The 26444-nt window shown below is 46.2% G+C and overlaps 1 protein-coding gene and 1 long non-coding RNA gene across 4 annotated transcripts in view; both read right to left on the bottom strand.

Moving 5' to 3' along the window:
* Positions 1 to 3564: 3564 nt before the first annotated feature.
* LOC310880755 lies at positions 3565 to 6538 on the bottom strand. Its single transcript, XR_014571902.1, has 2 exons — positions 4903 to 6538; positions 3565 to 4530 (listed from the first exon to the last, which is right to left on the bottom strand). It is a non-coding gene; the product is annotated as an uncharacterized lncRNA (long non-coding RNA).
* A 9811-nt stretch (positions 6539 to 16349) lies between these two features.
* The window catches only part of LOC310880876 (gamma-aminobutyric acid receptor subunit beta-4), a 74683-nt gene continuing 64588 nt past the window's right edge, over positions 16350 to 26444 (bottom strand). For all 3 annotated transcript variants that reach the window (XM_083797331.1, XM_083797330.1, XM_083797332.1), the window contains one exon: positions 16350 to 26424. In XM_083797331.1, coding sequence (XP_083653457.1) covers positions 26047 to 26424 — 378 coding nt within the window. In that variant the 3' untranslated portion in view covers positions 16350 to 26046. The remainder of the gene's footprint in view (positions 26425 to 26444) is intronic.

Raw genomic sequence — 26444 nt, forward strand, 5'->3', positions numbered from 1 at the left:
ATTAGACCTATGCAAATGCTGTGAGGATGCCCTAATTTCCTATTGCAATTTAGAGTAAATCCATGTAGAAAACATTAAAATTAACTTGCCTGCCTCCAAATCAAGCACTTCTTAACCCAAGCTGAGCACATCCAGACAGGCATTGTTCCCTTGCAGCAGCTACCTCTCCAGGTAACTGGTGCAGCAGAACCTGAGCAAGGTGGAGGTCGTTTGCTCACCACACGGAGAGCCATGACCCACCCAGCTATTTAATTTGGCCCGTGTCCTTTTAACAGCCCAGGCCATCAGCTGTTTACATGAAGCAGAATACAGGGGTAGGAGTTATCCCGGATTGTTTTTCTGGTGTCCAGTTTAAACAGTGCTCAGTCTAACGTGGGCTGCCCCTTCTGCTCTGTAAGTAAAGCTGGAGACAAGAAGCTGCTTTGCTTTCCTCAGGGAGTCTGGGGAGGAACAGCTGAGGTTTGCAATGAGAGTAACATGTCCCAGGGAGAGAGAGGTCCAAGGCGCAGAATGGTACCTTCGTCTGCTATACCTACAGCTGGGTTTTGGCATAGTCAGGTCCTGTGAGGGGGCGAAAGTCACCTTTCCCCAAGATGCAGGAGCTGTTCTGCAGCTGCTGATATTCCCAGAGTGATGGGACAGGGATCCCCACCCTTCCCCTTCTGTTCCTTGTGCTCTCCCAAGCCTGCATCTCCCCTACCCCCTTTCTACACAGGACAGACTCCATCTGCACAGCAAGTTGCATCAGTTTTACATAACATGAAGTTGCAGCCAGCACAGACACCTGCACAAACCCTCTTCTTGGCACCCCCTGTGCAAGCTCTCAGTGCCAGAAGCACCTCCTCCTGCTTCCCAGTGACAGCATTGCTCATCTCAGGGCTTCACTGCAAGCCCCAAGTGAGGGAATAGCAGCCCCAAATCTCTCCCTTGCAGTCCTACCTCCCTTGGCCAGCAAGGCTCAGGTACCTACCGGCTCCATTTCCTTTCAGACTCAGGAGCGCGGTGCCAGGGGAGCCCCCCAGTGCCCTCAGCTAGGTGGCTGCAGCAGCACCACTGGCCTTGCAAGGGGCTCTGCGAGCTCCTGCCGTGGCCAGGACTGTGACACTACATTCATAACCCGAGAGAGGGATGTGGAGAGCAGGGCACAAAGCCAGCCACCGGCATCACGAGCCTCTGGCTGGCGGGAGCCCAGCGCTGCAGGCAGGTGCAGGCAGGCTGGGGGCACAGGGAGCAGCATGCACCCAGCAGCACAGTGGCTTATCAGCAAGATGCTTCTTGGGGCATCCCACTGAGACGTCAGGTCTGGCTGTGAACAGCAGTGGCACTTTGCAGGCCTGGGACTGCAGAAATGAGCTGCTGGCAGACTGCTTGTGCCCAAGGGGACTTTGCAACGAGCTGGGTGGGTGGCTGACAGCCTGGGAAAGGAGCCATTCAAAAGCAGAAGGAAATAATATTTTCCAGTTCAGGTGTGGTTTTGATGTTGCATATGCATTTTTTTTTTTCAGCCAAAATGGGGATGGAAATTTCAAGGGGAAAAAAAATGTTATGAAATGAACCAAATAAGCACATTTGGACTGTTGAAGCATTGTCCTGGTAATTTTTGTGTTTCATTTCCCAGTTGATCATTTTAATGGCACGGTGCGTTTCCCTCAGAGCCTCTCAGCCCATTCTTGTTCTCCCCACTCTGTATCCTTCCCACCAGCTCCACTGCCCCTCTGCCCATCCCCTCGTGCCCACCAGTGCCCCTTCCCTCCCTGGCCCTGGGGGACATGGCTGGGCTGGTTGGGGACTATCACCTTTCTGAGAAACCCCACGGGAGCCTCCAGCAAGGGTGAGCACTAGGACACCCATCTGTGCCAATTCCCCTCCAATTTTGATGTACTTTTCGTTTTGGGCTGGGGAGGAGGGACAAGGGGATTTTCATTTTGCTGCCTTAAACGCATGCAGGCTCATCAGCGACAAGAACATTGCTGTGGTCATTAAAAGCAAACGGAGCACGCTGACTCCCAGCGTCAACACACGGAGGGACAAGGTGAGAGCTGGCAGCTCTCTGGGGAGGCTGTGACTTTTCCAAGGTGGGGGCAACCGGCCTGTTTGAATGAGGTAAAGACATTGCCCAGACTGGCCTCTGGATAAGGAGACCCGACATATCCTGGAAAACAGGGGAATGACCAAACTGTCTATCCCCAAAAGATAAATAATTGGTGCAAGATCCTCAGCTGGAAAAAAAAATAATAAAAAAATCCTGTTATTCCCTTAGCTTCTCATCACCACTGCTGTTTCACCAATTTAGCACAAGACAAAGCCACATTGGCCCAGTCCAGTGAATGTGGCAGCCCTGTGCTGAGCAGCAGGTCCACCCAGAAAGCTCCCAGCACCTTGTGGAAACCCAAGGGCCTCCTGAAGGAGACCCCCAGCAAGGCTGGCCAGATGTCCTCAGCATTGCCAGCAGCAGAGAGTCAGGGGGATCCCCCCAAGAAGAGCAAACCCTGGAGCTGGTGGGCTCTTCTGCACCCCCAGCTCCAGCTGGCAGCCTCGTGGCAGAGGATATGTTACGTCTGAGATACAGCAAGGTTACATCATGGTGTGGCGAGGCCCCAGATTAGCAATGTGTTAGCAAAAAAGCACGAGCATCATGCAGGATCAAGCAAGAAAGGTCAAATCTATTACACCAGCTTCTATTCTGGCTGAAAATACATTCGCTTTTAGCATTAAAAAATGTTTCTCCTGGGGTTAACATTTATGTGGCTTTTATGGGAAAAGCAGACCACCGCTGTCTTGCTCTTCAGGAATATTTTTGGATTTTTTAAGGCTCCTGGGGTGCCCAAAGCTAAAAATATCATTTGAGTTTTTGGTTGTTGCTGCTGCCAAAAATAAATCAAAACCAAACCCCCGACAGAATCCCATAAAGGAGAGTTTAAAGGTCAATTTAGAGTCCCCGCAAGACATATTATGGGGGGAACCTGTCCTGGAACTCTGCAAGGGCCTGGAGAGGTGCAAGTCCCTCTCCTCCCTGCCAGCACACTCCCTTGCCCACCCGAGCCGAGAGCCACCCATCGGAGGGTGAGAGCAGCAGTGATGGCAAATAACAAAGCTATTGAGGTCCAAAATCTTGGTGCTCTGAGGGCCCGGAGCTGCTCTTCCCCACTCCCCCAGGGCACGTCAGCACCAGCATTTGGGGTGGGAGCACTTGGAGAGGGAGCTGGGGGCAGAGAGGGACGAGACGTAACCATGCAGACAAGGCACAGAAGCCGTGGCGGGACATCGCATGCTCCCCCGAACAATCTGGTACACGCAGAGAAACTCATTATGATAATTCTGAGCCCTGAATTTACATCTTTGAAGCTATCATCATAAGGGAAAAGGTTAGACTATTTTTTTTGTTTGTTTGTTCTTTTTCTTATGTGGTGGCTCAGATTAGAGCTGGCACCAGAAGGATAAGCACTGAATCTTGGGCTAAATATTTCATTTCCACAGATGCTGCCATCAAGTTGGTTACAAAGAAACTCTTTTGCACTGTTTTCCTTTGTTGTTGTTTTGTTTTGTTTGCAGGCTTTTATGCTATTTATTTATTTAATTTTATACAACTTTCTGCTAAATATTAGGTTGGACAAGGGAAAAAATAACGGAGCTCAGAAAAATCATCTTGGAAATGAAAGGGGGCAAGTTACAAGGAAAAATTAACTGATGAATTAAAACCACATTACCTCTGCCTTTCTTACAACTTTCCTGTACTCAGCTGATCTGCCTCATGCAAAGACCAAGGAGGGCTTTGCCCTAATTCATGGAAAAAAGAGATTTTTCTCAAGTATTACAAGAGATGGGGTTCCAATTTAGGCAGAAGGGCCTGTGGGCAGGGTCACGGCAGGTCTTTCAGTTTGCTGTTCTTTGTGCCGTGACTTGTACTGCTGATGTCAGGGAGCCCCCCCGGGACGCGTGGGGCTTTCACAGTCCCAAAGACAGGCTCCTCTGTAGTGCTGCACGTAGGTAATGTCTCGTTTCTGGTACCATCAGCAACGGGCGGCTAAAGAAAGAAATGATGCTGAGGAGCCACGGCTTCCTTTTGTTATATTTCAGAAGATCACTATAAAACTTCACATGGGAAATTATGTTTATGCTTCAATGCGGTGAGCAAAAGCATCCCATTTCCCTCTTCTGCCATTCAGGCTAAATTTAGCTCTCCCTGACACTAGTATCTTTGGAATACATCCACTGAACTTATTCTGCCTTTTCACAGTGACATCTGGGAGCAGAACGTGGATCCTTATTTATTTATCAAGGCTCCATGGGTTTGAGATTTGCTGCTGCAGGAGGAAACTTCCTCAACATTTTTTTTCTGCTCAGTTGCGGAGGCTTCACAGTGCTGGGCATAAACCAGCAGCATCCAGAGGAACAGAGCCAATTAGCAGAGACAGGGCTGCAGCCGTCTGCGCATCGCAGCCCTCCCGAGCTGCTGCTGCGAGCGCCAGCTTCCAGGAGATCCAGCCGGGGTCTTTCCTGGCTGAGCAGCCTTTGACGTCGGCGCTGATGCTGAGGCAAGGGAGACACGGATGGATTAAAATAGCACAGCTATTATCAGCTTCACTCAAAATTCTGGTCCAATTTAAATTCGTTTGTCAGGAGAACAAGGAAACTGACTTTTTCTTTGAGCGGCTGCTCTCCCTCCTGGCTCCAGAAGCACCTCGGTGCCAGCAACGGCTGAGCCCAAAGCCTCACAACAGAGGCACCGTTTGGCTTCTGGGGATGCCCCCAGTTTCTTTCTAAATAGAACAAGTGCTGGTGGCTCAAGTTGCGTGTCTCATCGGGCAGCAGTGAGACACAAGAGGCTAACCCCGTCTTCCTGCCCCAGTTACTTTTGAGATAAGGAACCAGCCCTCACAAGGAGAAGTCACATGGGCTTACTGTGGTCAGAAGATATCCTCAGCGCCAGGAACTGGAATTCCACTTTCACCTTCATTTGGGGGCAAAACGCTCCCTTCTCTATTCCACCCTTAACAGCAACAAAAATTAACAGCACTTTGCAAAAAGTGTCCTCTCTGAAAGCAATATTCTCGCCATTTGTGCAGGCTGGGGATGTTCTCAGGCTGGCCTTCATGACCTGCCATGTTAGGTTTCCCTTACAAGCACATTTAAGTACTTTGTGCTGCAGAGCTCGAAGACATCCAGTGGAACACCCCGCCTGGTCTGGCCCAGGAGGGCGACCCCAGTGTCTCCTCCTCACCCCTGCTCTCCCTGCCTTGGAGGCTACAGGGATGTGAGAGCTGTATGCATAAAGTCATTTCTCCCGCTATCCCTCCACACTTCATTGCACGTGGTTCTTGCTCCAGCCCCCCCATCTGCTCTGGCTGGCTGTAAGCACTGGCTCTGTCACCCCAAACACACCCTGGCACCCCCAGCGAGAGCCAGTGCTTGGCGGAGCCAGCTGAGACACCCACCCAAGTGGAAATACAGATGCTGTCTGCACTTGCTGCGTGCCCGGCTGACTGCGGGCCAGCCAGCAGGGGCCTGTCAGGGCCTGGAAGCAAAGCGGTGACAGAATTGCTGTGCAGCTGTCCCCAGAAGGGTTTGGGGTCCAGCAGCCAACCTGGGTCACACCATCAGAGCAGCAGCATCCTACTGCACGAATGCCAGCCATGGCTGCTAGCTGCTTGTATGAGAGCATATCTATAAAAAGATCAGTGTGATAGCTCTTCAGCTGCTCTCTCCAAAAACTGGGGACCTCGCCCTTGAAAAGACACCCAAGAGTGAAAAAAAATTCACAAAAAAACCTGCCTGCTCTATGTGAAGAAGAGTGCTTTTGCCCAGCCCATACACTAGCTGCAAAAACATGCACACTCTTGACCAACCCATCTCACTCAGTTAAATCCCAGAGCTTTTCAACTAGAGCTTAAAAAGTAACTAGGGGAGAAGAAAGCAGGGTGACTGTACCCCTTTGCAAAGATTTGTTCCTTCTGTGGGGAAAGCCCGGTGCTTCCCTCTCTCCCCAGATCTGGAGGAATTGCCCACACAGTTTTGATTTGGTATTTCCCACCTCTCTCCCTCATTTCAAATCCTTAGGTTTGCCGTACTTTCTGCACTGGAAACAAAGCCTTAAAATAAATTAGAGGAGAAAAGGAAAAGAAAGCTCACTGATCCCCCAATTAGCATGGAGCACTTAAGCAGTCAGATCTTTGCATTTTAATTGTAATCACTCCAAACACAAAAAGCTGAAGTGACAAACCCCAGAGCTAATTCCCGCTGATTAAGTCACTCCCCAGTTCCCATTACAACATTTGTGTAGTTTCTGGTTTAATTCCTTGGCCTCTGGACACAGACAGCTGATAAAGGCAGTTCTTCAGCTTTGCTGTCCTCCCTCCAGCTCAGCGTGCCTCACTGAGTCCTGCTCCCGAGCTGTGCCTGCACACCCGGGCTCTTCCCCTGGTCTGACCCCGGTCCTGGCACCTCGTGGTGCTGGGACAGCACTCAAAGCTGGCAGCATGGGGCAAGGAGCAGAGGAAAGCAAGGCAGGAGCCAATACAGTTCACAACATCGCTGAGTAACACAGGTTACCTGTGTAACACCACCTTCGTTAAGGTGAAGTTAACTTAGGTGCGTTGCCCTGTCCCATCAAGCAATGAGCATCTCCAGGTGCTGAGGTGCCACAGCCAACCTGAGCTGGTGCTCTGGTGTCTGACCACCTTCCCCGTGGAAATTTTTTCCTTTTATCTAATGGAATTTCCTCTGTTGCAATTCTGCCTCTCATCCTATTACTATGAAAATTATTTAGGACCAAATTAAATCAGAGAGAGAGTATGCAGACCCAAGATGGGCTCTCAGTCCTCTGTGAAAAGCAGGGTACACGGCACAGCCTGAGCCTTGAGCACTGTGGGTTCACTCCAAGCGTCAGAGTCAGGCTTCCCGGAGGTTTAGCTCCAGATCAAGATGTGTGTAGCTACGTACACTAACTGATACAACCCTCAGGAAGCAGCCTCTCCGCAAGCTACCCCTGTACAGAATGGTCTCCTCTCTCCAGTACTGTGCAGAGGCACAGCGTTGGGCCTCCTGAGGTGGTTGAAACCACCACCAGAAACAACCACCACACACCCCTTTACCACAACAGCTCTCCGCTTGGAGCTAAGGTGCTCTCCTTCCAGCCGTAGATACCCGAGGTAAAAACAGGATGCAAACCAAAACTTATGGCATCTGTCACCACTTTAATTAACGTCACCAAAGCAACATTATGCAGAAGCATGTGTAGCAGGGGATTAATTAATTAATTGCACCAGAACGGTGCAGAAGGGGATGTGTGAAGAGAAAATCAAAAATAGAGCTGCATGCTCTTTGCCTTAGTATCCCTCCATTAGGTCCTAAAGATGCCAGAGGATGTCATCTCCGACATCTGAAGGTGCCAGGGGATGTATCAGAGCAGGATCAAGGTGTGGATCTACAGCTATGAGACCAGTAACGCTCCGTGAAGGAGCAAGGAGAAAGCCTGAACAGACATTGAAGAGAAAAAGAACTGGGAAAACTCTGCAAGATCAGAACAGAGGCTCGAAACATATTTATTAAAGAAGACAATAGAGAAGCAGATAGGAGGCGGGAATCTAATGAGATATTATATCGGGAACTCCTTGTGAAGAGGAGTTTGAAGGGTACAATGACTCTTACCCCCGAGCTTCATGACAGGACATTGTTCCGGGGTAACCACGGCCCCTCTCACGGTTGCTGGCTTTTGAAGGACCCAGAGGACTGAAGGTCCGCCTGCACTCAGCTGGTCCCCATTATTCCTGTTGCTTCAGCACAGGAGCCAACACGAAATGTCAAGTTGGTCTTTTGAGCTCAGTAGCAATGAGGTGCTGCGACTGTTGTACAGAAGGGTTTTCTTTGCTTATTGTTGCTTTGTAAATTAGTTCTTTTAATCGAAGGCAGGAGTGTTCTTTACCTAAGAGCAATTCTTGGAAGCAGAAATGTAAGTAGATGTGAGGGCTCAGATCTCCTCAAGCACACATCCCTCTCAGGTCCTGCAGCCGGGTGGAGAGGGCCAGTGCAGCAGGGCTCACGCAGAAGCAAATTCCTCTCTCTGGTCATCACAAGAACAAGGGATGCACGGTGTCACCTCGGCTCTGCCAGTTCCTACTCTGCAGGTGCTCAACCTCACTCAACATTACGCTTTGCATGGTTAAATATGCATCCCAAACATATCCCCTTTCTGTAGAAGGGGTGGCTTGGGCCCTTCTTTTAGTACATTGTGTTCAAGAATATCAAAGCCCAAAACTGTGGATGATGCTGAAGTTTCATTTCTTCCTCTAAGTAGGGCTGTGCTCACACAAACACATTATTTTTTTGTCAGTCAAAGTAAAGAAGTGATTCTCACAGAAGGGTGGGAAAAGAGCGTATGGCTTTACACTGAATCAGTCATTTCATACAGAAGGCTTAATTCTTTTTTTAGCCCCATAGGAAGGAAAAGGAAGGAAAAAAAAAGAAAAAAAGAAGTCAGTGGCCCCAGTCTGTCTGTCTTTTCCTCCTTCCTTCCTTCCTTCCTTCCTTCCTTCCTTCCTTCCTTCCTTCCTTCCTTCCTTCCTTCCTTCCTTCCTTCCTTCCTTCCTTCCTTCCTTCCTTCCTTCCTTCCTTCCTTCCTTCCTTCCTTCCTTCCTTCCTTCCTTCCTTCCTTCCTCCTGCAGTATTTGTCCTCTTCTGGTAACTATGAATCTCTTCTTTATTTCATTCATACTCTTAGGAGCTTTTCTCTCATTTTTATTTCTCCTCTGTGTTTTGCTGCTCTATAATGCATCCTGTCTTCTCCATTTGCCTTCTGGCAGAAACACTTAGCCAGCTGAGGTTTCCCCATCCTCAGGTTTTCCCCTCCTCCTTGAAAGCTTGCAGAAGTGCTGAGTCTGCAAGCTCAGTCCCCCCAGGATGGTGCGTGGAGCAGGTAGGGTTGCAGTCCTGGGACTGTGGAGGGAATCTCAGGTTAATTTGTGAAATTAACTTCAGGCTCAGCAGCTGCTGCTGCTGCTAGTACTTCAAGGGAGAAGGAAAATGCTGATGGTAACAGCTGCCTGTGTGATTTATGAGCAGTACAGAAACATCTAGCAAGCTCCAGAGAGCTGCATATGGAAGGGGATTTTCTTGTGAATGACCTTCTTTGAAAAAAAGTTACTTGGCATGTTTGAGGGGAAATTACAAAAGACTCCTTCAGCAGTGAGCAGTTTCATCTTTCTTTTGCCTGCGTGTGCATCGACCCCCTCCCTGCTGTAAGCAATCATGAGAAGGTGGTGATCTGAAGGGAAAGAAGCCTCTTCTGTAAAAACACTGTTCACTCAACTCCAAGGTCTGTGAAGATGCTTTTCACTATCCCAACATTTCTGCATGACTTTGTCTAGGAAGATGGCATGGTGGCAAGTGGGTCAGTACGTGTGCAAAGACATAGGAAAGGAAGAAGATTGGTGAAACATCCTCTTCCCTTTTATCCTTCTTGACGCCATTCTGTGGATAACTTTTTCATACCATTAGGGTGACCCAGAGTGCCCAACAGCTTCCACCAGTGCAGTACTCATATTATTATAATAGGTTTCTGTAGGAGTTTCCCCCTGACTCACACAGCAGACACCGTATCCTGCCTCCAAGGAAGTGCAGTGCTTCCCCCCACTCCAGCTGGACAGCTCTACCAGTGAATAAAGTGGGCTGATGTGGTAACAACCCTATCTCCTCTTCCCGCACCATCACTGGAGGGGGAGCAGGCTCTTCTCTGGAGCAGAATCCTTGTAAACTCCCTAGTGAGACCACAAACCCTCTCTGATTCTGCAGTGCACCAGTGGATACAGTACAGGGAATCTGGAGACCCGAATCTACTTTCTATTTTTCTTGTCTCTACCATTCTTGGGTGTTCCTTCTTGCTCTGCTTACATACTTCCCGGGGCATCCACGTGCTCCCGTAGTGTGAATCATCATCACTGTTCCATAACTTGAAGCCAAGTAGAAACTTCATCAAAAAAAAAATGTAAAAATGAGTACTCAAACACTTTGCCACTCTTGCTTCCACTGGATAACTTACAGACATTTCCTTGTCCAGCGAAGCTCATTAGAAGCATTGTTCAGAGAGTCCCAGATGCGAAAGTTAAATTCTGTGGTGTGTGCGCGTGTACACATATATGTATGTTGTAGTGGAAGGGACCTCAGGAGATAATTAGAATAGAATAGAATAGGATAGGATAGGATAGGATAGGATAGGATAGGATAGGATAGGATAGGATAGGATAGGATAGGATAGAATAGAATAGTTCAGTTGGAAGGGACCTTCCAAGATCATCTAGTCTAACTGCCTGACTACTTCAGGGCTAACCAAAAGATAAAGCCTATTAATGAGGGCATTGTCCAAATGCCTCTTGAATGATGACAGGCATTGGTTTGTACCTACAGGAATAGGTACAAAAATACTGTTGGACACATATTCAGTAGTTATTAGTTACTTGCCTTTTCAGTTCCCCAAAATCTTGTTTTTGACCTAATGTTTTTTAACCTATAGTTTAAAAGCTATTACACGATTAATAAACATTTAATGGCAGATTCCTTTAATTTTTCTTCTGATAACAGGCTCCAGCAGTCACATCAGTGAGAGCTTGTCTCCATGACAGAAACTTATTTTTTGTTTTTTAATTGCAAACACAGCCCTGGATGTATTCCCATGAATCGAAGAACAGGTTGTGGTGGTTTTTTTTTTCTTTTTTCTTTTTTCTTTTTTTTTTCTTTTTTTGAAGGACTTAGAACTAGGCTCATGATTAATTCACCAAATCAAATTAAACCAGTTGGCAACTCTGATTTAAAGTTGGCTCATTTTCACTCATCTGACTTCAAAATGGCAGAATGGATTTTGCTCAAACTTTAGAGGAAAAAAGTAAAAAGAGCTTGCCTTTGGGAAAAGGAACGGAGACCAGAAATAGAAATATGGAATTGTAATACTATTTGTGCGTCCTCTTTGGTCATCCGATGTTAAGCAGAAGAACTGGCTCGCCAGAGGCTCTGCCTGCAGGTGCACGGCAGGGGTGGGATGTCGTCAGGTGATGATGTCCAGGTGCAGAACCGAGACACCGCAGCAATTCCTGCTCCAGCAGGAGCGCAACCAGCACTGCTCTGCAGTGCTGACTTTGTGTCCCCTTCCTAAAAAGAGGCTCCAGTTGTACATGCAGCGTCTGTCTCTAAATTCAGAATTTTAACAAACTGGGCAGCAGCTCCCGTTGTGATCTTCACAGCTCCCTGAGGAGGGTGCTTCTCTGCATAGCAACTGAAAGAGGGATCCAGTTGAAAATGCACTCATCATTCACCAATAAACCCACAGAGTGAGAGAATATACAGTGTGAGGATGTGGGTGGGTGAGGATGGAGCTACCCTGTGGCACTGGGTACATGGTAGATGGGCCATCTCCAAGCAGTTCTGCTGAGGGCTCTGCATCACGCCACGAGGGGTTTGATTCCCACCCAGAAGCTGGCTTTTTCTGCATGGAGAGAGTTCTTTCCTGAGGGTCTGTATAGCTGAGATTTTGGACCAGGAGCATGAAAAGCACAGCTTCATGTCTGCTATATCTGCTGATACTGCTTCTTATTTCAGTGAACTATATTTTCTAATTGGTCATGCACGTTTACTTGACAAGATCTAAGAGAGTGGTGTGATGGATAAATCTGAACTTGTGTTGTCACCCAAGTGCAAATACAAGGGAAAGGTATGTGTAGATCTTTTTTCCATATAATGAATACAGGCTGAAGTTAGGCCCTTTCTTGATACAGTGCAATAAGCTTTAGGGAAGCTCATCTAAATACTGATTTAGGACCTGTAAGTACACAACATGAATGAGAATGATATTTTACATACAGCTCATCAGAGTCAAATTTTCATTCCTAAAACTGAGGTGATCATACAAAACCAGTGTCAAGAACAGCTTATATAAACCACATTTTTTAACCAAGAGCTCCTCTGGAGGTTTATTTTTATTCTATTATTTTATTTTATTTTATTTTCATTTTATTTCATTTTTTTTCTTTTTTCTTTGGCCTAGAAGCCAAAGGTCCCAGACCTACCTGTCTGGGAGGTAACAGATTCTCAGCTTCATGAAGGAGGAGCCTTCAGCCCCTCAGCAGGCACATCCTGGCATGCTGAGTTTCTTTTGCCTTGTGTTTGCAGAAGCCTGCCCAAGCAGACCCTGCAGCCATGGAAAAGGCCTGTCTCCCTACATAGCTCTTTTGGTGTACGAAATGGAGTGACAGAGCTGGTTGTGGAAGGGTCTGTGAGCTATCTCCAGGCTGTTTGTAACTGAACAGCTCTGTTTGGGGGGAAAAATCCATGTGAGGGATTCAAGGTTGAATCCTCTGGCTGATAGTGCATTTCCCACGGGCTGGTGAGAGCACATGGAACAGTTAATATTTAAACTGTTGACACAGTGCCCGATTTAGACAGCTGCTTCAGCGTCACCCTCGTTTGGAGAAGTGTATTGTCTAGGGGAAAGCCGCATGATCTGAACAGCCAGCACAAAATGCCTAGGCTCCCTCAAACCACGTGGCTGGGCTGCAGCTGAGGCGTCTCAGCTCCTTCTCTCCAGGCAGAGAGACTTCCAAGGGTTTTTCAGCACAAAGTCTATTAGGTTAGATTTCACAAGGCAACTGGCTGGACAACATGTGTGGGTTTTTCTTATTTTTTCCTCCAAAAATCTACAGCTTTTCAAAAACTGTAAGAAAAGTGAAATCATGGTATTATACATGGTATTATCAGAACTGATCTTGAGGATTTCTTCTTTCCAACAGAAAGAGAATTTCCAGAATAAGCCAGTCTGAACATGATATTAATGTTTTTAAAAACCTTGGGTATTACTATTGCACAACTTAAATGCCCAAACCGTTGACAAATCAGAGGAACTTGGCTGTTTTAATCACATAATGGCTTTAGAAAATGTGGAGCTCTACCATTATTTGCATGTTTCATAGCTTTATTAGCACCATTAATGCTAACAATATCCCTGGTGTTAGCAACAGAAGTCCTTTCACTACCCATAACAGAGGTAGACAGGTATTTAATTTAATGGCGTATTTGTTGCTGCAAACCTATCTTATCTGGGCTTCCAGGAAGGCTGGGTATATACTGGTGCTGCTTACTAAGGATATGGATTAACAAAGTAAAATTGCTGAAATTCTAATTTGGACAAAATATTCCTTATAACAGGATAGAGGATAGTTATCTTGGGCAGTTCTGACCCCTGAAGACTGCCTATGGATGTGAAGGGGTTATTAGTATCTTCTCCTGAACTACAACTGGAAGTAATCATTAAAGCCTTTTCCCTGTTGCAGTATGAGATCTTGCCATGGAAACCCAAGGTACAATAGATTAAACAGAAGAGAACAGGAAGGCAAGGTGAGATTAACAGGGCTAAAATCTCACTTCAAATTAAATGAGACAGGAAGATGAAGTAGCTTTTCCAGTAGCTAAACATATACACAGTTATCTCTTTAATAAAATGAAGGCAGGAGGAAAAAGAACATCACAGAAGCTCTCAGGAGTGGCAGATTAGCAGGAACTGTAACACCATCACAGCTCAAAAGGATTTCTATTGTGCTGCTTCCCTCTGCCTTATTCTCCCATTACTTAAGCATAAACACTGCAGACTCTATCCACTTGTTATTCCTGTTTCAAATATATTGGGTAGTTAGCTTTTACTTTTCCTACTTGGTAGGCAAATTCTCTTTAGTTTGAGCCACTCATCTCTGATTTTGGGGAACAAACCATGAAGGGCTGAGCCCCTCAAGTGTTTGGACACCCAAGACTGAGGATTGGATGTCTAGCTCATGTGTCTGGCTTCAAAAAGCTTTAGCTTTAAGCAAATGTGGGGACAGTGGGAAGGAAATTCAAGAAGAGAGGGGGGCAGAGGGGCACAAGGAAACATGTGGGTGCTGGTAGAGCCAGAGTCAGGGCCACCCCACCACCACGGCTATGCTGGGAAAGGGCAGCCTCCCAGCTCAGCAGGGCTTCACAAGAACTGTCCTCAAGGCATGTGAGAGCTCTAGAAGTTGAATTGTGACATGTGAAGAAAATAAGGTAATGCTTTTATGTTATCTGTGGACTTTGGACTCAGTGAAAAAAAAGATTCAATGGCAAAAAAGAAACCTTCCTCCCCGTTACCTGCCAAAAATCATTGAGTCAGTTTGCTGAATGGCAGTAGTGAGCTTCGACTGAGGCTGTCCTCTCACAAAGTTGGTAATTCATTGTCAGCTCATTCTTACAGAGTCTGGAACTAATCTGATTTAACTAATTGTGCCTGGGGGTGTTTAAGGAAAGGTTGAATGGTTTAGTGGGTAATATTGGTGGTAGGGGCACAGGTGGACTAGATGATCTTGGAGCTCTTTTCCAGCCTTAATGATTCTATGATTGGGATTGGAGAGGGGAAAAAGGACTGGATTTCACATGTTCAGTGTTGAATCCAGCTTCTAACATGACTTTTTCTTTCTGACTTCTCATCCTCTGAATTCTCATCACTCTGATCCCACTGGCAGTAGGTCTTGGCTGAGAAGAAATACAGGCACCTGAATGCCCAGCTGGAGAATGTAAATTTTTCATTTTTCCTCCCTTCTTGACAGTGGAAAAGCACCGTCTCTCTGCTTCAGGGGATCAAGGATGTTTCTACCAGGAGGAAGGACATTTGCAGCACCAGCAGAACCACCAGCATCCCTGCAGTATTCATTTCCCTGTGTTTTTACTCCTCAGCTGTATGCTTGCAGTGCAAAGCCACAGAGGTGCAGAGCAGACCGACCTGTGAAGAACGCCGCCTGGAAGGAGCATGGACACCTGGTGCAGCTGTGGCAAGGGAATGTGGGGTGGCAACATCATTGTGCACCACAAGGAAGCAGGCATTCAAAGCCAGCTACCTTCTTTCACCCATGGTCACAGCTGACCACGCATTCCCCCCCTCCGCAGTGGCAAGGTCCAGAAATACTTGAGTACTTCCTTTGCTTGTGGAAATCGGGCTTAAGAGCCTTTGAAATTGTAATCTATGATTTTTGCTCCTCAAAATCATGGTAAGTTACTCACCTCATGGTGGAAAAATAAGACTGAGGTTTTATTTTAATTTTCCCCTCTGCTCTAGGCAATATCATAGAGCTTGTGTGCATCCCAGCTCTTGGTGCAACCCAGCAGGACACCTGGGTATGCAGAAAACTTTAAGTCTTAGCAATATACACACACCTTTGGACACACATATTAAATGACATCATAACAGTTATGTTGCACAGTTCAGGACAAGTTTGAGAGCTCTGGATGGTAAGGTTGTTTGCTTTTCAGAGATCAGTACTGCAGATTTGGCCTAAAGACAGTGCCTTGAAAATGGACATTTCTTACATTCAAATCAGCAGAAAAAAAGTTGAGTGTTTCTCCTTTAAAGATTGTATTTTATATATGTTACTTTTGTTCTGGGTAGGAAAAAAGAAAGCAAACCCAAAGGCCCAAGAAAGATTCCTAACCAATTGATAATTAACAGCTTTCAAGTACATTTTATGTCCACATACATCATTTGTTAAAAAATGAAATACCTTTAGTGTTTTAACACTTTTTGTCAAAAAGAAAAAAAAAAGAAAGAAAGAAGAAATTAATGTACACGTTACATTAGTTTGGCACTGGTATGGACCATTTTTAAAAACATTTGTTGTTAATATTTATAATGGTTTGTACAAAATTGTAAACTATTTTCAAGTTTGTTTTTACTTTTGTTCATCATTGCCTTTCAAAAACTGTCATTGCAGGAACAGGAATAACCCAAACTAAACCCCAAAATAAAAGCAAGGCAATTCTCCTTGCCCCTGCCTATCCTTCTCCCTGCCCTCCTGCCCACTTTCTCTGCAAGAAGATGGAAGGAGACAGTTTTTGAAAGCACCCGGCAGTAATTGGTGAGCACGCCCATCCTGGGAGCCCTCCCATGGCACGGTGTGGGCTCCAGCTCCCTTCCGACTGACACAGGACAGCCCTGAGAGCAGAGTGCCACCCACCAATCACACCTTCCCACCTCTAGAGTAGACAAAGATGGCTCTTTAGGTCATTTTATTTTATTTCTTTGTTGTTTTTCCCTTTTTTTTCTTTTTCCCCCTTTTTTTTTTACAAAAATTTCTACATCTAAATCACTTTGCTAGAAACATTATTTTCTTTCCTTTTTTACATTACTTAAAGCAGAATCTGCTTTTGTGAAAAAAGACAAGGATCAAGGTCTTATTTCATGCAGAAAATGCAAATTAAAGATCATAAAAATGGGTGTTCTGTTTTTTTTTTCATTGTTGCTTTTTTTTTTTTTTTTTTTTTTGTAACGCTGTACAGGATGCAACGCAGCCACTCAGAGTATGTCAAGATGGTTCACAGCAGTCCCTTTAATAATATATCGACATTGCCATTGATCTCCCTTTCTGTTGTCATTGTTGTTCAGTTAGGTTTTGTTTGAAATTCTGGCCACATAAGATGTCCCCAGTTAGAGAAGACATTGCCGCTTCTTCATCTTTGAAGGGAAGATGGATGAGTGGAGTTTGAGAGGATGATACATTGGCATTAATGGTCTACATTTTCCTGGGAAGGATGCCCCAGACTTAGAGGTCTAATCTTGTTTGCTTTCATACCTCTTGGCATAACATTCCTTTGGGTGAGCACATTGCAAGTGGGCATTTGTCCTTCAGAAACAAGTTTCACTTCTGGAAGGGGATGTGATTTCACACAAGGACACAATATTATGACATGCCAGGCAATGGAAAGAAAAAATACTGTAGACCAGACAATGGTCATGCCACCAAGGTCACATATACTTGCCAAACGGTGATACTTTTCTGGTAATTCTCGAGGCTCTCCTTTATTTACATTTTTTTTCCATTTTCTTCTCCAGCATCTAGATATTCATCTTCCCAGGTGTTCAAAACTCTTCTCTGTGGCATCTGCTGAACCTTTCTAGGGGGTTGCTCACTAAAGATCATCTCTTTTGGTCTGTCAAGCACATAGGCCCCAGCCCTGTGAATATGTTGGATCCATGCATGGTTTTAAGCAGATGAGCAGTCGTCAGAACTGCTCCTCTGCTCAGAAGTGAGCATAGGATTGGGCTTTGCTGGACTGGGGCACGGTGTGGGTTGAGTCCTACCCTGTTCCTCTGCTTTGCCCATTTCTTTTTTGCTTCAGTGCAATTGAAATGGGAGAGGGAAAAGACTGGGGCAACCTCACCCCCCATTCCCAAACACTTTCTTCAACATCACCTAGTCTTGACCTGAAACTCTTTCTGCCCAGTCTCCCCCTTTAAGAGGCCCTGGGACATGTCTCCCCTCTCTCTGCTTCCAAATTTGTGGGGCACGAGTCTGGTCAGATCTTTAATGACCTGGAAGCTGCATTAGCAAAGGACAAATTTCTGTTTAAAGCATCCATAATGGGTCCCCAGGTGTCCCTGAGGCAGGTGGTACAATGATCCCCAGAACTTTGGGTCCTGTAGGCCACCACCTTTGGAGAAACAAAGTTAACCATCACCGCCTACACCAGCACAATCTCTTTCACAAGGTGTGCCTCCTCTTTGGACTCCTGCCTGACATGTCATGATATTGTGTGACAGTCACCGCTGCAGCGAGGAGTCACCGCTGAGCCCCTCCAGTCTCACTGGGAACGGCCATTTTGCCTCAGCAAGGCTTGGTGCTGAAGCGCTACAGGCCTCACAGCCCTTGGCACAGCCAGGGGGTGGTGGTGTGAAAGGAGAGATCAACCAAATCCACCATCCCCTGTCAGCAAACATAAAAACAACAATTTAAGGACTGAGTGGGGTCAAGTGAGTCCCTCCCAGTGTGGGGTAGGGCATGTGTCGGGGCAGGGCATGTGTCGGGGCAGTTCCTTCCTCTGCAGAGACGAGTGGAGGTTAGCCATGGAGAGAAATGCCTCTGCAATCCTGAGCCAGTGCCTTCCTCACGCTGAAAAGCAGGACGTTTACCATCTCAATCCCCACAAGCTATCTGCATGACACCAAAGGCGACCACATTTTCCTTCCTTGCTGGCCTGGCATCTCCCAGACCGTTTGTCCCCAAGTCCTCCCCTCTGGGCTCAGCAGTACCTGGGCTTTCTATGCAGCTGGGCAGCATGAGCCATATGACAGCCTGCCCAGAGAAGCACACTGAGTTAAAAGACACATTCAGAGGGTTGAGAAAGTCAGGGAAAAGATCTCCACACTCTTGCCTGGATACTCTATTCACAGGATGACCATTGAGGTCCCCAAATAAAACCTGGACCCAGCATCTGAATATGGCAATCAGCCTTTACAGAAGGCAAAACAATACCATCTTCTGTTTAAGACACATTGGAGGAGAAATCATCACCCTCTTCATAAAACAATACTACTTTCCACTCTGCTATCTCATCCTTTCTAGGGGAAAAGTCTGCTGGTATGAATGCCAGGCTCAGCATGTGCAAATGATAAAATGTGCACCCCTGCATCATAAATGGGGCTACCATCTCTCATCTCTCCATTTTGTCAGACATATTCAATAATAGTAAGTTCATTCTACCTCTGGCATTGACAAGTTTTGGGTATTTTAGATGGGAGTGGGCAGCCCACAGCCCAGAGCTGAGAACAGATGTGGAATGGCAGGTTCAGTGTCTCTAGATGGGATGATGACAGCATAATCTTCTTGGCTGGAACAAATTTTTTTTTTTTTTTCCCCAGGGCTTTCTAGTCTAGAGCACAATGGGGTGCAGAAACTCATGCTCACACATCTCCTTCCTATTTTGTCCTTGCGTACCCACCAGTCCTGCCTGGGCTGCTCAAGGCTGAGTCAGGGTTGTGCGGCCTGCCGCGTACTGATGCACTCTAGCTGGAGTGGCAGCTACAGTGAAGAGAAGCCTTACTGCTGAAGAATGGCCGTTCCTAAGAGGACTGAGACTCCCTCTGGTTTGAATTCCGTGCAAAGATTTTTCTTTTATCCTTGCTGCAATAATACAAACAATACAACATTTATTGGCTGCAGAAACCACACTTCTGCCCCATGGAGGCAAGACTGTTCTCTGCTTTTCCAAAGCACTAAGCTTAAGATAAAACAGATAAGCAGTTTGACATTTTTTTTCTTTTTTTTTCACCTTTGACACTCCTCCCAGTCCAGGCAAAGATGGACTATAATACAGAGGTTTACCAATAGGTCTCAGACCCACCACCGTTATTATCCATTGCGTTTCCCTATCACTCATTTCTGCTAACTTGAAACTGCACGGAAACCAGGTGTACCTCAGTCCAAATTCAATCAATGCCCTACACAAATGCCCACTCATTTGTACTTCTGACCTTCTGTACTTCTTCTGCTGAAAAATTTGTCACTGCAAGGCCAATGGCCACTAAAACAGATAGCAAAGCTTAATGCAAGGTCCCTGCTTTGTATTATCTCTTCCAAACCCATCCTTCACCATCTTTTCCCAAACAGCTGGGAACCCACAGGCAAAGGTCTATCGAATTGCAAAGGGTCTTAAGATAAATCTTTCAACTTCAAGGGCTTCCTTGGTAACTCTTCTGAGCAGCTGGGCATTTCCCAGCTCTTGTCACCCTACACTAAGTCACAAGGCAGAAAGCAGCAGCAGCAACATTTTCTCCAAGACTGTTCAGGCTCATACTGCCTTCACTCCACCTGCATTACTTCATTATGCAAGTGATACCTGATATCATCCTCACCCCTTCGCTACTACATCCCAGGATACAGTAAGGCATAGTGCAGTTTGGCTCTCCAGGAAGAGACCATATGTGCAAGAGATTAGGGTCTAATACACAGCCTCCTCCCATTGGCCTCAGGGATGGTGGGATCAAACACTGAAAAGTTACTTACATACCATCACTTCCACCTCTCCTGCCCACCTCTTCTTTACTACACTCGGAGGTGGATCAGGGCACCAGCCGTAAGGTCACCATCCCGGCAGGCTGCACCTCTGTGCAGGCACAGGCACAGGTTTGCCCTCCAACCCCTGTGGGAAAAGTCTGGGGAAATGCGTTATCATACCAGCCTGGAGGACAGTGCTTCTTTATTACACTTGTCACCTTTCAGCTGTTCTTTACTTCTGAATGTACAGAACCATTTTTATTTGGTTTACATCAAGACATTAGAAATAAAACATATATTTTCTTTAAAATAAAAAAGACACCCCAAAACAAAAAAAGCAAAAAACAACAAACAAACAAAATAAAAACCAAGCCCCAACGCTATATACATCTTCTCCTTCCCAGTCTCTGCTCCTCTCCCTCCCTCCCTCCCTTCCTCCCTCACTCCCACCCTTCCTCCCTCCCTCCCAGCATCTGCGTTAGGTCCTGCTTCCAACACATAGATTTCACATCTCTTGCCTGACCCATGCCCCGACCCAATATCCATGCCTATTGTAAAGACATCCCACCCTGCTTGGTAAGCCCAGTCTCATTTCCAACAAAGCATTTGGTAACCTGCATGGCATTTCTTGCCCGGTTCTCCCTTATCTCTGACACCAGGGCAGAGCTCGGCCGCTGTCCCAGCTTGGGATGGCGGTAGCTCTCCTGCATATCCCAGCCCAGCTCCTGCAACATTGTCCAGATGCAAATGATTGTCCCTGCCTAAAGGGACTGAGCTCTTTCTGACAGCAGAGCACCATGAGTCTCCGGCTCCTTTCCCAGTTCCTGCCCTCACCATCTCCCAGAGTCTGCGGTCCGTGCCCACCAGGGACTGCTGCCATGGCTGGGTTTCCTTGAGTGCTGCCTGCAGCTGCACCCAGCCTGTCTGGCTCACTGCACGTCCCCGGTTTCCAGGCCTCTAATCCTTTCAAACCTTTTGTATTGCACATGTATTTTCACTACCTCTCTCGTATTCAGCTCTGCTTCTGCGGTTACAGCTCTCTCCCACCAACCACCTCTTCCTCATCCCATCCATTCCTTCAGGATTTCAGCAAACACCTTTCCTAAAGCCACTGTCCTTTGGTCTGCAGCTCCAGAGGTTTCGCTTCTGCCTGATACAGCTCAGAGATTTAAAACCCCTTCCCCCTCCCCACAAAAAGGCAAACAAAACCAACTCCCTCCCCCACCCCTTATCTCCTCGTACCAGGGCCTCTGGAGCAGATCTGGTCAAACAGACTGGCCCAATCGGTTCCCCGCATGGCTCTGTTTCTGGGAAGTGGATGTGCTGTCCATTGGACAGAGGAAGTGCCAAGCCTTGGCAGGTTCCCTACTTATTTGCAAGACATAAGCTGCTGGCATGGTGTCAGATGTGCATGCAAGAAAGCTGGATGCCAGTTAAGACCTATAGTCCTGTTTGTTTCATGCACTGTGAACTTATCCTATATACACTACGGGCTGGTTTATGCTTGAAGACATGAATATAAAGGTATACGTTTTCCTTTTACCTTAGTAACCAAAGCTTTACTTTCACCCATGGAATAGCAGGGGTTTGCTACCAGGGCTCTTATTTTCCTCTTCTGCTCTTTCTCTCTTTCTCTCTTCAGTTCTTAATTCTCAAGGTGAAGGGGGGATAGGAGAGGGACAGGTAGGATTACAGTCCCAAGGTCCTAGTTCCTAAAGGTCCCTGAGTGACAGCACTATACAGTATCAGAAAATGAAGCGATAGAGTTATGTTGGCCATGTATATCCTGAGAGAGATTTCATTTCTGTTTCTCCCCTTCCTTCTCCTCCTCCACATGCCTGCCTTAGGCTGCTATGCATGGGAAAGGTGCAAAATGTTCTCCAGACCAGCTCCCCCAGGCAGCCTGGTGCTTCCATCACGCTCATGTTAAAGTCTTTGCCCAAACACCAAGACCCTGCAAGCAGCAGCCCCGTCCCAAGCTGCAAACAAACCGAGCTCCACTCAGAATTGCCTCTTGCACCACTCCAGCAAAAGCCAGAAGCAGCTCCTCTACAGAACAGCGCTCACACTCTTTCCTCCCCACTGCTCTCCCTTCATGAAGCAAAGGTGGACAGCAGCGGGCACACAAGTGCAGAGTGGAAATCTCCTCCAACTTTCCAATAACAAGAGCTTTGTACCCACTGCATTAGAGGCTCCTGCCTTTCCTTTCCTCATGCTTGTGATGGCTTGAAACCTCTCAGCCTTGTTTGATCAAATCTCTTTTTTTTTTTTTATCCACTGTCTCCTTTCTGGATCGCTGGACCTTAAAGCAACACACGGGTTTGTTGCCTATCTTAGGGGTGGACACATAGCTATGGAGGGGGAAAATGGAGGTGCCACCTAGGTCCCGGAGGAGGGCATGTCTAAAGGCCTTCAGCATTCTTCCCTCATCCAGGACCACATTTTCTATTACTCATCTGACTTACAGGACTCAGTTGTTCTCCAAGCATCCTGCTCTGTCACCAGAAATTATAAGGCAGTTCCTGAACTGTGAAAAGTCCTGACCGCACACTCTTTGGCAAAGATTATTGTGTAGGACCAAATAGTCCAGATGTCTGGATATACTAAGACTGACTCTATGAAATAAAACTGGCCTGGCAATGACAGGTCAGAAACATTCAAAGAGAGAAACTAGGATGACTCCTGATAAGAAAGAGAACCCAGCCAACAGAGAACCGAGGCAATAGCAAAGGAGCCTGGCTTCGAATCCCAGCAGGTGAAGAAATCAGCTGAGCAGTGCTTTTTCCCTGGAAAGCTTTTGGATTGTCACTATGAAATTCTGGGCTCAATCTCTGATTGAAGCCTCAAAGAGTAAACACAGACACCCCTGTGCCTGGTCTCCAGCTGCTGGAGGCCTTGGGCTATACCTGCATGGCTGGATGGGTCTGTAAGTGGCTGGCAGGAGCCCCCTCCCTGTAGGGCTCTGCGCCCAAGCAGCAAAGAGCATAGTTGGGCTTTGCTTCACATCTGTGTGCCACTGCTGGCCTTTGGGACCAGCTGAGAGAGCTCTCAGGTGCCTAACTCCTGCCACAGATTTGTCAGGTTTCTACTACAGCTGTCATATTACTGGAGTTCCTGAGTCATCTCCCTCAGCTTCATCATTTCTTACCATGTGGCCGTTTGTTCTCCCTCCAGTCTTAACAGGCTTCTTACAACTGCCTCTTTTTTTTTTTTTTTTCCTTCTGTCATTCTGACCACCCTTTACACTGCAATCACATATATAAAGGATAAGTGTTTAGATATTTTATTTAATGACCAATCAGCTGGTTAGATTCCCCTTAAAAATGAAACCTGCTGCTAGACAGCCTCCATCTGGCATGCGTATATCCACCTACGTTATACTGTTGATGTCATAAAATACAACTTTATGACTTCCATTAAAAGTTTTAAAAGCCATTTCCAAATTAATCCCCACTTGAAAGTGTAACTTTCTTCTCTGGCCAACCTTTAAATTCCTACATATCAGGCAGACAAAATTACCTGATTCGGCACTAGTTCTATGATCCAACTCTGTTCAATTTTCACTCTTATTCTTATACAGACCCATGTCAACAATAAACTGCAACCACATTGGGAAAACCCAATTTCAACAGTATCACTCAAATGTGGAAACCAGCAAGAGACTGTTCTGCAGGGCAGCTAGGAATCTAAGCCTGATTTAAGAGTTGTGCTAAAACCTTGGTGAGTCCAGGGAGGCCTGGACTAAATGTGTGCATGCATGAACATGACAGAAGGAGACAGAGATTGGGGATGACTGAGGAGAATGGATGCTCTACACTAATGTTTAGGATTCTACCAGTAGAAAATGCATAAAACACATTACTGATATAAAAATAACAATACTTATTACTCTGATGAGCCCTGATCCTACTTCATCCAAGTCAAGACAAAACTTTCCATGACTTCAGTGTTACTAGGTCAGGTCTATAGTGATTCACATTTTCATAGCACTGTACAGACATAAATTAGTAAATGAGAAACTGTGCATGAGATGCATCTGTCATCTCAAAAACAGGAGTTTCCCTGGTCTCAGAGGATCACTCTGCTCTCCCAAACAATGGGATCTAAGAAAAAAGGAAGAGAATGCTTGCAGGAAAATAAAGGGATGTTTGGATTCAAGGCCATGTGTTTGTGTCTGTGTGTCTGGCATGTAAAAACCTCTATCAGGTAAGAAAAAGGTTCTCATCATTACTCCAGAAATGGCAGAATGACCCTAAGGTTAAAGTTTTGCACTTGTGAATTTATTATATTCATGGCTTTTATTAACATTATAAGGGAGATTATCAATCATCAGTGATTGCCAAAGTGGCCAATAATTCAGTGATTTTCTGAAAGTCACTGGCTCCTTTGGAAAAAAGTTGACCTTGCCATCCAAGGCCAAGTTACCCTTCTGTACCTTAATAACGTGCGTGTGGATGTAAGCTGCTACAGACTTAGGGGCTTCCACAAGCACTGACAAGCTCAGCATTTTCATTGCAACCTTCAGCCTGCCCAGTTTTTGAAGACAATTGTCTTCCAGAGGGATGATGCTCCACAGAACTCTACTGCATCCTCAGTTGCATCTTCTGCAGGAAGGAACACAGGGTCCTCTTCTCTACACTCCGCATGTTTTAACAGACACAAAGCAAGGCCAGATAGAAGCAGTACACATCAGAGGGTGCCAGCCCAGTATTTGCTTCTGAAGTTCTTAGGAAAGGGAAGAGTTAACATTTCTGGATTTTTTTCATCCTGAAGCACAACGAGTTAAACAATGTACACCCCTTCCTGCACCTTGCTGTAGGCTATGGTTACTTGGTGGACTGGAGTGTGAAGTCCCTTGTCTGGCAAAAAGAGCAGGTAGAGGGTGGAAATGGCTGAGTTTTCAGAGTCCTGTAACTGCTTTTCTCCCAAAACTCAGTAAGAAAGATGCAGGGTGGAAATGATTAGGAAAAAGCCCTCATTTCAGGACTAAATCAGTTTAGATCAGATGTCAGCAGTGGACAATGGCTCCATCCCATTGCTGATCCACAAAGCCCTCTCTCTCCTCAGCAAGTATATTTGCACAATCTACTGTCCCCAGCCCTATTTCTCTAGTACAAGCTGGGATTCCAACCTCCAACCTCACAAAGTTGCAATGAGCAAACAAAACCCTGCTATTCCCCCCAAAACACTGCCGGTTAAATGTCATCTGAGTTCTCTTTCTACAAAAGACATTACAAAACCCCCCTCCCCAGCTCCCCACCCCAGAAAACATGCTTGCACACACACATCCATACCTACATCCACACGCGCGCACACACACACAGATGCGCCACACACACCCCCACACTCATTCACACAGGAAAAACATCTTGCAGACTCCTGAAGGTGGAAAAAGGCAACTTGCAAATGTGCCTTTGCTTTTGATAAGCTCCCTCCTCCCACCCCCCTATGCCCCCACATTGCCCCTTCCCTCCCAGATAATTGCCCTGTCCTCCCCCCTTCCCAGCTCTTCCAAAATAAATATTCTTTTTATTTGTTGGTTTAAAAGATTCTTTTAGGCTTGTAAGCAAGAGAGAGGGAGAGAGAAAAAGAAAAGAGAAATCTCGTAGCATGAGAATGAAACACCACTATCTCATGAATCCATGAAGGAATAAACATGAAGGGGTTAAGAACAGCGACAGAAGAAAGATTAAAAAAATATAATACTGAGAAGAGAAAGATGAAATTCAGTAGTGAAATGGAAGTGAGGATAGCGCATTAGTGAGCACAGCCGAAGATAACCTATCCCCCCCACCAGTTTTTGACTCAATTTCTCTAAATCTCCCTCCCCCCCATTTAAAACTTTTCTTTTTTTTGTTGTTGTTTTTTCTTTTTTTTCTTTTTGTCTTTTTTTCTTTTTTTTCTTTTTTTTTTCTTTTCCTTTTTTTCTTTTTTTTTTTCTTTTTTCTTTTTTACAATGATTTAAGTCCTTCAGCAGGAAACCAAAATCAAGACAAACACATCCCTCCCTGAAACCAAATCCCCTCCCATATACCCTTCTCTCCCTTATCCCCCCCAACACTCCGTGGTTCTACATGTGCTGAAAAGAGAAGAGTAAGCTTAGAATAAATCTAATGAATCAAAGGAATAAATGATAATGATAGTAAAGAGTAAAACCCAAACCCAAAAGACCACAACACTCCTGTGTTGTCATTGTCTGAGTGTCTGTCCCTATCTCTCTTGGAGGCTGCAGGCATCAATTTACATAGTACAACCAGTAAACAAGGTTGAAGAATCCAAAGGTGATTGGAAAAATGATTCGTGACCACTTGTCAATGGTGCTGACATCTGTCAGGTCTGGGATTTTGAGCTTCAGCTTAGATGACCGCCGGCGGAGACGGCAATTGGCACGGTTGCGGGCTGCGGCATGGTGGGTCAGCGGGACGTGGCGGTCCAGGGTTGGGTGGTGACCAAATCCATCCCGAGAGGCCAGCTGCTTGCGGAACTGGATTCCTGAGCCTTCAAAGGACATGACAGAGTTTCGAGAGTCGCCAACACTGCTCATCATGTCCGTGGCCAGCAGCTCGTTGTTCATCTCCAGAGTGCTGAGGAGGATGTTACCGTAAGGGTCAACCTAGAACAGGGAAGACAGAG

The sequence above is a fragment of the Anser anser genome, assembly GCF_964211835.1.
Source record: "Anser anser genome assembly, chromosome: 13".
NCBI lineage: Eukaryota > Metazoa > Chordata > Aves > Anseriformes > Anatidae > Anser > Anser anser.